We start from the raw sequence: 13,222 nt of genomic DNA, 5'->3' as shown, positions 1-13,222 counted from the left end.
AAATGTTGAGAAATCTAGGTTCGAGGCCCAGGAGTGAGACGACCCTGAGGCCCACAGCTGTGTGTTAGATGAGTGTCTGTTCTATCCTATTGTTGTTGATTCATTTTCTGTTCATCTGTGATAAATTCATTGATTGATTCAGAAAAACCTCATGTCTTTCTGTATGAAATCTCAGGTACTGAACACAAGAACATCTCTAAACTCTAACACCACCCAGTGGTGGCTGGTGTATTCTTGTCCAGGTGGGGCTACAACTCCAAAACAGACATACACTAAAAAGTGTTTGTGTAGCTTTGAACAAATGAGGAAAATTGCAGTTACAGAACTGCTTTCAATCTGACCACATTTGTTGCCACAGAAGCTATAAACATGCAGAACAAATATAGTATATAGTAGTCGTCTACACCAGTGGTTCTCAAACCCTATGGTTCAAGTACCCCCTTCTCTTATTTCAGAATCCATACCCCTTATGTCTACTACCACATTTTGCTCAGAATTCTGTGAAAAAACATCTTTAGAACATAATGATGGAATGAATGAGTGAAAACACACATTTTGTAAATAAGTGGAAAGAAACAGTATTTAGTGTCTCATGAATAGATTGATTTCTATAGTTTTTATCATTTATGGTCATCTCTCGCTCCTGATGTGTGACCAAGAGAATGATCCTTGTTTTTTCAGTTCATGTTCTAATTAAGATCATTTCTATCATCAGTTTGTATGTTTCTCTGTTATGTTTGTGTAATTTTTAGCAATCTTGTGTGTTTTTCTCTTATTTAGTGTGTCTTTGGTGTCGTTTTGTGAATTGCTGGCAATATTTAGTATGATTATCATTTTCATCTAAAAAAAAATAATTATAAAACCCCATATTTTACATGCTTTCGTTTGTTAATTTTCCTTCTCTTCCTCTCAAGTACCCCCAGTAGTGCCATCGCGTACCCCTAGGGCTATAACGTACCCTAATTTGAGAAACTCTGGTAAACAAGTGAGTGAGTGTGTGTGAAATTTAATTAGTTTTTTTCTTTTTTTTGGTAATTAAATACAAACAGGGGTGACAACAGAAGTGGTACATGAATTTTCATGAAGCGTAAGCCAGATCTGACCTCCATGGTGGCGTTGTGGGGACCTACTTCCACGTGGTTTGGGAGAGCCCAGGGGTTGCTCAGTTTTGGGAGCTGGTGGCTGGTAATCTGTCTGTCCTCCTGTCTTGCCTGGTTCCCAGGTCTCCCCTGGTCCTTCTTCTCAATGACTTTTCTCGGCTTGGACTGAACAGGGCGAAACAAAGTCCTTTTGGCGGGACTTACGGCTGCCAAAAAGATGGTCGTCTCCTCACTCGCTGTCTCGTCAACTGGGCCATGACATTCATTGACATTGCTTAACTTGAGTTCTCCACGGCACGGCCGCATGGTGCTAAGGAGGGCACCACCAATATGTGGGACAGTGCAATTAAAGAACTTAAGTCATCCCTTCTTTAAGTTTAATTTTTGTTTGAGTGCAGATTGTGTTTCATCATGTAGTGTTCTTGTTGCCCTGAACTTGAGTATGTTAGTGTGTGCTTTTTAAATTAATTTAAAAAAAAAAAAGAAGTGGTAAATTAATATACATCATTTAAGACCTGACAAAATATAATTTAAGACCTAGTTTACAAAATATGGAAATATTCAAGATTTGAAATGATCAAATTTAGTTTGTTCATGTTTCTTTGCCTTCTCTGTAAAGTGCTTTAAATGGGTCCTACCTTCTGTAATCATGCTGGATCGGCAGGAAGAGCAGAATTATTTAATTTCTCTTTCTCCATTTTGCTTCTCCTTCTATTGTCCCACGGTTTCACCTGTCAAAGCCACTTTATGACAGACGACTGTGACGTCAGCCCCTCCCATAGCGGGAGATGGTGTTGTGTAAATAATCAAGAAGGGTCTAGCTGTAGCCATGGAATTGGACACGCAACGTCCCTACAACCACGCCCAGTACAAAATACGCCCTATCAATCCTACTGGACATGAACCTTTTCACTAACCTCAACCGATACCGCCTCCACTTTTCTGGAAAATTTAAGGAACTTTGCAATACTTATCTTCCTTTTATACTAACCCTAACTGTTCGGCTCGAACACCTGTTAATTGTTACAATTAACAGGTGGTGGTTCGAGACGTGGCCGTAAGAAGCCGCTCGGCCTTCATTGCCAGAGCTCAACGGAGGAACTCCAACGTGCCCACTACCAGTGTCATGGAGAGATTTTCGGACGTTGGTGGTCCTGATTCCTGCTGGGAACCAACAGGAGGTGAGATAAGCCCTCACCATGGGTATCCAAGAACTCTGTGATTTTGTTACTTAGAGGGTAATCCTGGGAGGCAACTGAGTGATTCAAGCCAAGGACAAACCTACACTCAGTAGAAGGAAAGGTTGTGGAGCCTACCTCCTTTGGTTGGTCTTGTACTTGTGGTCTAATGACCGCAAAGACCTTTGTTTGAAGGCACTTCGGTTTCATTGTAAATGCCTGTACAAGTCAGGCGATAAGTCTGAAATCTCAGTGAGATGTGCCTCTGCTCTAATTTATATTTTTATATTCATTATGTATGTATATATATATATACAGTATATAATGCGGCAAAGCTTTTGGAAAAGGGGTTATAAGTGTTGAAAATGTTTTGGAAGTGGAAACGTGCAGAAAAGGTGTTGAAATTTGTGTTAAAAATGGGAGTAATGTAGCAAAAATGCATTAAAAGGATCAAAAATATGTCAACTTTTAATAATTTGTACCACACAGTTGTCTCTTGCTCATTCACTCAGTGTCAGAGCATCGTCTGTTGTTGGGACAGAAATTGTGACTTCAAGCCTTAACTAATGCACATTAAATCGCCATCTTTCTTCCATTTTTCAACACTGTCGCTCAGAATTGCCTAATATTGCCTAAAACTGCCTGGCCCCGACCATTGCTACACAGAAGCTATAATGTAGTCATCCAGTTACTGTACATACTTCCTAGTTAGCACTAAAATTAATGTTAATTATTTTTTCACAAATCTTGCCCTTTGTTCCTTCAAGCCAGTGGTTCTCAAACTGGGGGTTACGCCCCCTCGGGGAGGTGTGATGTTATGACGGAGGGGCGAGTGGGTACGAGGTCTTACTAAACGTTGCACCTAACTGTTTTAATATTGTTCTAAAATATGTGATCGCAAATTTTGTTATTTTTATGAGTTTAGAAGAATAGTCCAATTTATTTTATTTTTTCAAAAAAAGTCAATTCTTTTTACCTTTTTAAATATTGTCACAGTTGGGCTCAGCATGAAAAGTTTGGAAAGAACCATATTGAGATATTGAGGCATGAGGCAACATGCGTGAGATGTGCTGGACAAACGTGTCTGATCCCAAACGTTAAAAAAAACAACTCTAGACGGTGTTTAACAGATGTTTTAATCAATGTCTGAATGTAACAATCACAGTATTTGCTGATCGACAGCTGGAGCACTTCCCACAAACTCCCACTCCCACCAAAACGCAACGCCCCATCAGTGGATGGGCACAGAAAGAACACCTAGCAGACGCTAAGAACACCTAGCAGACGCTAAGAACACCTAGCAGACGCTATTCCCTCATTCTCTTTTCTGTGGCTGCTAATAAGCTTCTATGATTGTAGCTAGTGCAAAAAGACTTCCACAGACAGCAGCCTGTACATTTAACAACATTCATCTACTGACGATTCACAAGGAGAAGAAACGTCTAGCAGCGACACGTTAGACCATTGGTTTGCATAATTAATCACCAACTTTCATCTCCTCAAAGCTGGACTACTTGGTGACACTTCTGGTGATCATCAAAACACAAAGAAATCAAATCAAAGCAAAAAAAAAAGAAAAAAACCAAACCAGCGTCAGAGGCTCCAAAGCTTGGTTACGCTGTAAATACTTAGCGGAGCAGATGAAAATAGTCCCTGATTAATGCACCATTTCTCTGCGTGTGTGTGTGTGTGTGTGTGTGTGTGAGAACTTATGCTGCATCATCTTTTATCCAAAGGTAGAAAGAAAATATGTCAAATCCCTGGAGGGTCACAGTCCCGTCGGTTTTAGATGTGGGTAAGATCCAACACATCTTAATATGATGATGTGTCGGATGACAAGCCCCTCCCGGGGAACATCAAAACATCTCAGAATTGCAGCCCTCCAGAACTGGAAGCGCTTTGAGATCTACGTGGTTGGTTTTTGGTCTTTGGGCAGAATCAAAATCAGCTGAAAGATTCTAGTTTTAAAGGTAATAAGGAAGATCTGTCCATGAACGTGCACGGACAGCAAAAGGCACACAAGAAGATTATTTATCACAGCCCATCCTGAATCTTTGGTCCCGTGGAGAGCACTTTGTTTTGAAAACATTTTACTTTAGACTCAATCTCTGGTGCCAGCTATGAGGCAGATTGATAAGGTGATGAAGGAGACGGTGGGAGGAGTCTGAGGATTCAAACACTTTGTTTCTGCCTGAGTTCAGCTCAAAAGCAGGAATGTCTACATCCGTCTTCTGCTTCCATCACAGGAGGAGCATCTATGGCGTCGAGAAGCTACCATCAATCACATCCGACACATGAACATGGAGAAACTCATCATGGACACCAACACCAAAACACTGGACTTTCTCACACTTGGTTCCTTGTTTTGCATCTTTGGCTTTTTTGGCAAAGTTTGGGATCTTCAGGAATACAATACGGACATTGTTAAAAGTGGCTCCTCCTACTTGAGCCGCGATAAATGAACGCAAAGATGACGACTGCTCCAGCCAAAAGCAGCAGGACTTCCTGGTACGACAAAGTAGATGGGTGGTCCGCCTGGGAGTCAGTAGATCCGTTCATATGATGCAGTAACTGCAAAGAAGACATTTTTAAACAAAAACGTCAGTTTTGTTTCTGCAAGAAAAACAGGAAATAAAAACGACAGAAAATGGCTTTAATGTGTCCTTATGCTCCGTTAACTTGAGCGTCTGTCGAGAAAACTGAAGAGTTTTAAGGTTTTTTAGAGGCACGTGTCGACACAAGCCCATGAGTTGATCTTCATTAATTAGTTAGTATTAATTAATGAATCCAGCAGACACAAATGTTGACAGACTGGTGTTTCTCACTTAGAACCTGTAGGTTTAAGCCTAATGTTCTTTATATAAGGAGTCTCACTCTGTAACTGTGTGTTTATATAGTTCGCCCATAGTAAATATGAAATTATTGGGTTAATGTTATAGTATTTATCATTCTTGTTTAAAGCTTTTCTTTTCCACTCTAAACCAGGGGTTCTCAACTGGTCTCACCCTGGGACCCACATTTAGCCACAGTCATTAAATCACGACCCATATTTCAACCAACCAAATGTAGTTTTTCAAAAATAGATGAAAACACATCTATATGATTTCCAGTGCAACATACATTTCACAGCATGCCTGTCAAAAGAGAAAAGTCATCACTAGTCTAACATTCATTTAAGACCATTTGTCCGCAACCCACTCGGTACAGGCCCGTGACCCACTTTTGGGTCCCGACTCACCAGTTGAGAATCGCTGCATTCACATACTGTTTGTTAACAAGTAGTTAAATTAAAATACAGATGTTTTTCCAAACAGGATGAATAATGGAGATTAAAATATTGATCTGAATAACCATGATTATCAATTTGACCATCATCGTGCAGCCCTGAGCTTGTGTGTTTTTGGAGTCATTTCTCCTATTTTTGTTATCATTTATTTTTTTGGAGTTAATTTATGTATTTTTTTTGTAGTTTTGCATAGTTTTTTTTATTTTTATTAATCTGTGTAATTTTGTATATTTACTCTCATTTTGTGTAGTTTTGAAGTCAATTTGTGTTGTAGGATTAAATTGTGTGTATTTCTGAGGTTTTTCTGTATTTTTGTGAGTTTTTTTAAGTAATTAGTACTTTTGGGGGCTGCACAAAATTAGGCCGAGGGCCACATGTGGCTCCCGGGCCGGCAGTTGCCCATGCATGTCATAAGGACACATCAAAACGATCAGCAGACGTATCTGAGGAAGACTGGCAGTTGAAACATGTAAGGAAATCAAAGTCAATTTGAATCTGAATAAATGAAACTTTAACATATGATTTAAAAAAAGTCAAAATGAACTTCTGGACTTAAATACTCGTCATCTGTCACCAAAGTCATACATGAAGGAGCATTTTAAGGAAACCAATCAAAGACCTTGATAGAAAGCGTGAAGAACATTCAGGAAGATTTTGTCTTTCACACAGAAATATGAGAATAAATCATTAGAAAAAATACCTTTTTGGAAACACGGAGTTCCACGTTCTCCCCGGCCGCCCTGAACAGCTCCACCGCATCTTTATGCGTCCGATTTTCCAGCACGACTCCATTAATCTACAATCAATCACAGAACGACAAACATCACAACCAGCTGGAAACATGTCGCTAACATCCTCAAACTGAGGTGCATTAAAACCAAAGCTACCAAGAGGAAGCACACATTAGCTGTGAGCTTCCAGGAAATGGAATTTTTGAAAAAGGAAAACTTTGATTTACTTTATTTTTTTTATATTCAAGTTCCAAACTTGACCAAACTGAAAAGAGTCAAATTGCATTTAAACTAATTCATTTGATAGTAAAAATGTATTCAGAGAGTAATTGTCTTGGCTTCCCACCATCTCACATCTGCCGTCTAATCTTGACTTTATTTACATTATGAGTTTTCTATTCGTCATTTTTTTTATTCAGATTTTTTTCAACTGTGAAGCAGCTAGGGTAATTATTAGTACAGCTTATAATTAGAGTTGGGACCTTATTGCATTGATCACAATTAATTATAAATAATAATACACACTGAAAAAATAAGGCAGTTAAATCTTTTTTTTGCACTCCAAACTACGTGGTGGTCTCATTGCAAGACTTCCCGGTATACCCATAATACTGATACACAGACCACAACACAAGAAATAGAAGAACCAGAAGAGAAGTCATTGCTGTGATTTGTGGGCATTAATTTTAGTCTAAATAAAAACACTGGATGGAAAACTAAAGCCCAGTTGTGTGCAAATTAAGCAAGAAAGTTTGTGGATCACCGGAGCTCTTCTAGCCTTAGCTAGCAGCTCAATGCTAAACATGTAGCAGCTAGCACCTCAATGCTTAACATGTACCAGCTAGCACCTCAATGCTAAACATGTAACAGCTAGCACCTCAATGCTAAACATGTGGCAGCTAGCACCTCAATGCTAACATGTAACAGCGAGCACCTCAATGCTAAACATGTAGCAACTAGCACTTCAACGATAAACATGTAGTAGTGAACGCCTCAATTAGGGCTGGGCGATATATCGAATATACTCGATATATCGCAGCTTGTAGTCTGTGCGGTGTTGAAAATGACCATACCGTTAAACTCGCGGACTTTTTTTTTTTTTTTTTTTTTTAAATATCTTAGTGGCATTATGCACAAAAGGTGCACTTAAATTTAGTGTTGTTTTGAAATGTCATCTTAATGACAACATGCACAAAAGGGCACTATTTGTTTTAAAATATTGTAGTGGCATTATGTACAAAAAGTGCACTTTAATTTTGTGTTTTGAAATGCCATGTGAGTTGCATCCTGCACTAATGTCTTGTTTTGAAATGTCTCTGTGACAATTTTGCACAGAACGTGCACTTTCTGTTGACAATTTTATGTTTGAGCCACTCACTGTTTAATAAATACAGTTATGTCAACTTTGACTTAGTTGTGATATCCCCTTTTTTGCATGAAAGTTTAAAATTGGCATATATTAATGCAGTATGATCAAGAATGTTTTAATGTAGACATATAGAATCATCATACTGGTGTGATTTTGTGCATCAAAGTGTTAATTCAAGGGTAATGCAAAATATCGAGATATATATCGTGTATCGTGACATGGCCTAAAAATATCGCGGTATTTATAAAAGGCCATATCGCCCAGCCCTAGCCTCAATGCTAACATGTTGCAGCTAGCACCTCAATGCTAACCATGTAGCAGCTAGCACCTCAATGCTAACCATGAAGCAGCTAGCACCTCAATGCTAACCATGAAACAGCTAGCACCTCAATGCTAACCATGAAACAGCTAGCATCTTAATGCTAACATACAGCAGCTAACACCTCAATGCTAACATGTAACAGCTAGCACCTCAGAGCTAAACATGTAGCAGCTCGCACCTCAGTGCTAACATGTAGCAGCTCGCACCTCAGTGCTAACATGTAGCAGCTAGCACCTCAGTGCTAACATGTAGCAGCTAACACTTCAATGCTAAACATGTAGCAGCTAGCACTGCAGTGCTAACATGTAGCAGCTAACACCTCAATGCTAACATGTAGCAGCTAGCAGGGACAATGGTCCTAGTGGAGCAGACAGTGTCTCCAATCCACACTGACACTCAGACAGGGTTCAGAACTAAAATGAATAAATCCATGAGTAACAAATGAACAAAGTCAGTGATAAATGATTGTAGTGGACAGTCGACCACTCTCTGTGGTAGAGGATGTGGGCGGGGCTAGAAGCGCTGCTACAGATAGCATCGTCTGAGCCAACTTATCAACTGTTATGTAGAAAAACTATTTCAAACTAAATGAATCATCTTCATCAGTTGCTCTGTTTATTTCATGATATCCACAGATATTCTAAATATTTTACACTGTTCAGTTTATACTTCTCTGGAATGTTCTGGACTAAGTGATGTTTTTTACTTTACTACAAAAACATTTGTTTTAATAATAATAATGCATCAGTTTTATATAGCGCTTTATCATAGACACTCAAAGTCGCTTTACAGAATTAAGGCATTATTCTTTCACTCCACACTTAGTGGTGGTAAACTACTATTGTAGCCACAGCTGCACTGGGGCAGACTGACGGAAGCGAGGCTGCCATAGTGCACCATCGGCCCCTCCGACCACCACCAACGCTCACTACATTCATACTAGGCAATGTAGGTGAAGTGCCTTGCCCAAGAGCACAATGACAGATACCACTGGGTGACTGCCACCCCACTGTGGCACCTGGAATTCTCAGTGGTCTCCCATCCAGCTACTAACCAGGCCCAGACCTGCTTAGCTTCCGAGATCTAACGGGATTGGGCAATGACAGGCTGGTATGGATTTAATGGTGCTTTTAGAAAGTTTACCAAAAAAATCCAGAAACACATGAATGCATAAATACTTAAATTTAAGTTAGTGCTTTGTGAACAATGCAATAATAATATTCTTTATTCATATTATACATTATGTTATCACTCAGTGATGAAATAATAGTGTTTTGTTGTTTATTGATTCAGTCATAAACCAAAATCTATTTAATTTGGAAAAAACGTTGCTTCTCGTGTCAAATATTGTTAATGTGATTAAGTTCAATCAAGATTGATTAATTACAAAGTCTCTAATTAATTAGATTTTTTTTAATCTAGTCCCACCACTACTTATTAATATGATTTTACTTATATTGTACTTATATCAGATTTACACTTGTGTAAATTTTGTATGTGTGCCCATTTGTTGTTGCTCTTATTTTTGATTATTATAAATATTGTCATGATAATATGATTTAATTATAATTATTATTCCCATTGTGTGACATGTTTATCTGTATTCAGCCACATTTGAACCCAGAATAAACATCAGTGGTGAAGGAGGTGAGACTGTGTCCAAACCAACACAACATGTTTTTATTCAAACGTGTGTAATAAATGCTAAAGTTTATTACCGCCAGGATCTTGTCTCCCTCTTGGAGTTGCCCGTCCAAACCAGCGGCTCCATCGCCCTTTATTTTGGAAACATAAATCCCGCTGTCGTTCTCCACGTACTGCTGGTCCAGACCTCCAACGATGTTGAAGCCCAGGCCTGAAACGAGAGACATGTGGGATGACGTTCACCACCACCATGGCTGCTGATCACATCACAACATTTGTTATCTCAACGGATCAAAGTACAAGAGAAATTCTTCCAACGCTCCTCAGGGATTACCCAACAAGGAGCAAAGCAGCGCTGGATTCAGGGAAAACATTCCATCACACACACATTAAACGCACATTACGCGCGCGCACACACACACACACACACACACACACACACACACACACACACACACACACACACACACCACACACACACACACACACACACACACACACACACACACACACACACACACCACACACCACACACACACACACACACACACACACACACACACACACACACACACACACACACACACACACACACACACACACCTGAGTGATGTTATTAATGACTAAAGTATCTGTGTCAAAAAACCTGGACATACACTTTGTTTTTTTAAAAACTATTAAAAAAAAAAGACAAAAATAATATTATGTAAACAGTGAGACACAGTGATGTCATCAGAAATGAAAAAAATTCAACTTTTAAAGAGCAGAGTTTGAAATAAACAATATGTATTTTAAGAATGTGTTCAAATGAGACGAGTCTACATTCGTCACCATTCTCTATAACGTTTGTTTACTTGTATGACATCAGCAGCAGTATTGTGAACGTAAACCCAATCCCAAGAGTAAAACCAGGTACAGAAATCAGTACAAAGAATAAAACCACAATAAAACAAAATCAGAAAACCCCAAAGATGGTAAGACAGAACGACTAACACACAAAGATGAGAAAAATAAGGGCCACAATGAAGCCAAAGGTCCTAAAGCCAGTAAAAAACACTGAAAAAAAAAAAACTTGTGCTACCTCCACAGACACACCAGTAAATGAAAAGAAAAACACCAAACTATTAGAAAAATGCTTGTGAACAAACAACAAAAGGCCAAAAATGCAACAATAGGTGAAAATTAGGGATGTAACGATTCACTCAACTCCCGATACGATTCACGATACTGGGTTCACAATTCTCTCACGATTTATTTTACAAAATGGGACTGTAGACAAATGACTGAAAAACATTCCTTTATTTTTTTTCGGGAAGAAACTAGAAAATACTGTACTATTTCCTTTTATTTTTCATTGTCAAAAGAATCCCTTGATAAACTATTCAAAACAATGCAATTTAACTAAAAATAAATCTTGAATTAAATAAATAAAGGAATAATACAAATAAAGAAGAAGCCTATTCATTTAAATTCTGGTTCTATAGTAAACAATGCAAAACTGCATTTTTCAAAGTTCAACTGAAAATGTATTTTGTGCCTTAACAATTGGACTTTAAAAAAAAGTCATTGCACTGTATTTAGGTCAGATATTTGTTTGGACCAGCAGAGGGCGCTGGTAACCCAGTAGTCAGTTGGCATGCAGATATTCATGCAGTGAAGAAGAGATGCTATGCTAGCAGACAGAGCTAATAGAAAAACGTGACTTTTACAGATATTCACATAATATTACAGATATTCTTTCGGTGATAAAGGGGTATAGAATAATTTATGAACATGTTTAAGAGTAGAAGGCGGCCAGAAAGAAAGTAGTAGGCGATTTCGCCCGCCGCCTACGCTTCTGGACAAGAGAAGGATAAATAGATCTGCTGTTTAAAAAAAGTACTGCAATTCAATTTTCAGAGAATCGATGTGAACTGTGATACCTATGAATCAATTTTTAACTGCCTTACGATTAATCTTTACATCTCTAGTGAAAATAGTAAAATACACACTCAACTTTAAAGGTCCAGTAGTATTATACTGTTTTTAATTTCACCCATCTCATATTGTTTTAATAATCCCAATAACATAGTATTTGAGGTTTATTTTCTCAAACTCGCCTTTTTTCCGGAGTTTTAGCCTCTGAAAAGTCACTTTCATGACCGCTTCTAAAAACAGGCCGTGTTTGGGCCTTTGTAAATACGCATGCGTGGGGGTGTCTATAGACACTATGGGTACGACCAATGATGTTTCCAAACCTTTTCTACGTAAGCGTAATGTGCCTGTATTTTCACCGTGTCAGAATGGCCGTGTGGTCTAAGGCGCCAACCGTGGGTTCTAATCCCACTTTTGTCAAATATATTTTTTCATTTTAACATATTTAACATGGCAAATTCCACCTTTAAATATACATATACGACAAAAATAAAAATTTTAGGGTATTTCCTGGGTTAGGGTTCAAATAAAAGGGTTAGCGGGGTAGCTAAAAAATAAATGAGCCAGGTTATGGATACTATCCATAGCCACGGCCAAAACTAAATATTCATGTTCCAGTGCATGAAATTAAATCTGACAATAACTTAACTGCAAAATAAACACTTAAAGCAGTTTGAAATTGAACTCTTTTCTTTATCGTGTTTCATGGCATAAAACTATGAAACATCTAAAATGTCTTCAAAGACATTTATTGCAATATAAATTCAACCCAATGTCACACAACATACCCCGTCTATACCATCAACACTACATTTTCCCTGCCTTGAAAAATCCTTTAAAAACTCGAGAAACATAATGTAATTGGATATCATCATTAGTTTTTTTTTCTTCTTCTTATTAGTTAGTTTTTTTTATATTTAAAAGCACAAAACAAAACAAAAATTCAAGTATGGGCAGCGGGCCAAAACGAATCACTGCGAGCCAACTTTGGCCAGCGGGCCCCAAAATGGACGGCCCTGATTAAAGAGTCCATCAATGCCAGACTGTTCTCTGATGTGACGTCACAACACACACACACACACACACACACTTCTCAGTATAAAGAGTTTAAAGTTGATTTAAGAGGAGCTCAGTCGTGTGTGCTCAGCAGATATAACATTGACACAGTGAGGTGTGATCATCAGGATCTGTTGATTAGCTTTAGCTTGTTAGCAGTTAGCTGTGGGCACAGAGCAGCTGATCGGAGATCCGTGCTAAGCTAAGCTAACGCAGCGTCCTTACCGGCCGGACCCCGCCGCAGTTTGATATCCACCACCCGCTCAGACGAGGCCACCGAGCCGTTCATGGCGCCAGAGGGATGACACTCAAAGCGTGTAGAGAGAAGAGTGAAGACGACAAATAGAGTAAAGGTGAGTTCAGCTCATTCAGCGGTTTCCATTGGCTTCCATTGGCTTCCTCTGGTGCTCACACACCGGGGGCTCGAGGCTGCACTGCCACCTAGCGGGCATGGCGACATACGCCACTGCACTGGAATCAATTCGCTCAGGAGGCGACAAACGCACGTTTCTACTTTTATATACTTTTAAAGTTGGACAGTTTACAATAACTCTTCATTTTTTAAATAGTTGTTACTGAATAGTTTCTTGCCTAAAAAATAGTAAATCATAACAATGATCAC

The 13,222-nt window shown here is 38.8% G+C and overlaps 1 protein-coding gene and 1 long non-coding RNA gene across 2 annotated transcripts; one reads left to right on the top strand and one right to left on the bottom strand.

Annotated features, from left to right (window-relative positions):
* The first annotated feature begins 603 nt into the window (after positions 1-603).
* LOC114456412 (uncharacterized) lies at positions 604-7,429 on the top strand. Its single transcript, XR_003672824.1, has 3 exons — positions 604-730; positions 7,342-7,351; positions 7,418-7,429. It is a non-coding gene; the product is annotated as an uncharacterized LOC114456412 (long non-coding RNA).
* synj2bp (synaptojanin 2 binding protein) lies at positions 3,394-13,018 on the bottom strand. Its single transcript, XM_028438141.1, has 4 exons — positions 12,826-13,018; positions 9,705-9,841; positions 6,265-6,360; positions 3,394-4,849 (listed from the first exon to the last, which is right to left on the bottom strand). Exons 1-4 carry the CDS (start codon positions 12,887-12,889, stop codon positions 4,703-4,705), a joined length of 444 nt encoding a protein of 147 aa, XP_028293942.1. The 5' UTR covers positions 12,890-13,018; the 3' UTR covers positions 3,394-4,702.
* Between the last annotated feature and the right edge of the window lie 204 nt (positions 13,019-13,222).

This window comes from Gouania willdenowi, chromosome 22 (assembly GCF_900634775.1).
Source record: "Gouania willdenowi chromosome 22, fGouWil2.1, whole genome shotgun sequence".
Taxonomy (NCBI): Eukaryota; Metazoa; Chordata; class Actinopteri; order Blenniiformes; family Gobiesocidae; genus Gouania; species Gouania willdenowi.
The sequence above is the reverse complement of the archived record's forward strand: the minus strand, read 5'-3'. Positions and strand labels throughout refer to the sequence as shown.

Excerpts from the sequence above, each read along its gene's own strand:
- synj2bp (XM_028438141.1), bottom strand. The coding sequence starts at position 12,889 with ATGAACGGCTCGGTGGCCTCGTCTGAGCGGGTGGTGGATATCAAACTG. Across the intron at positions 6,361-9,704 it reads AGGGAGACAAGATCCTGGCG|ATTAATGGAGTCGTGCTGGA; the intron begins GTAATAAACTTT and ends GATTGATTGTAG. Across the intron at positions 4,850-6,264 it reads AACTCCGTGTTTCCAAAAAG|TTACTGCATCATATGAACGG; the intron begins GTATTTTTTCTA and ends TCTTCTTTGCAG.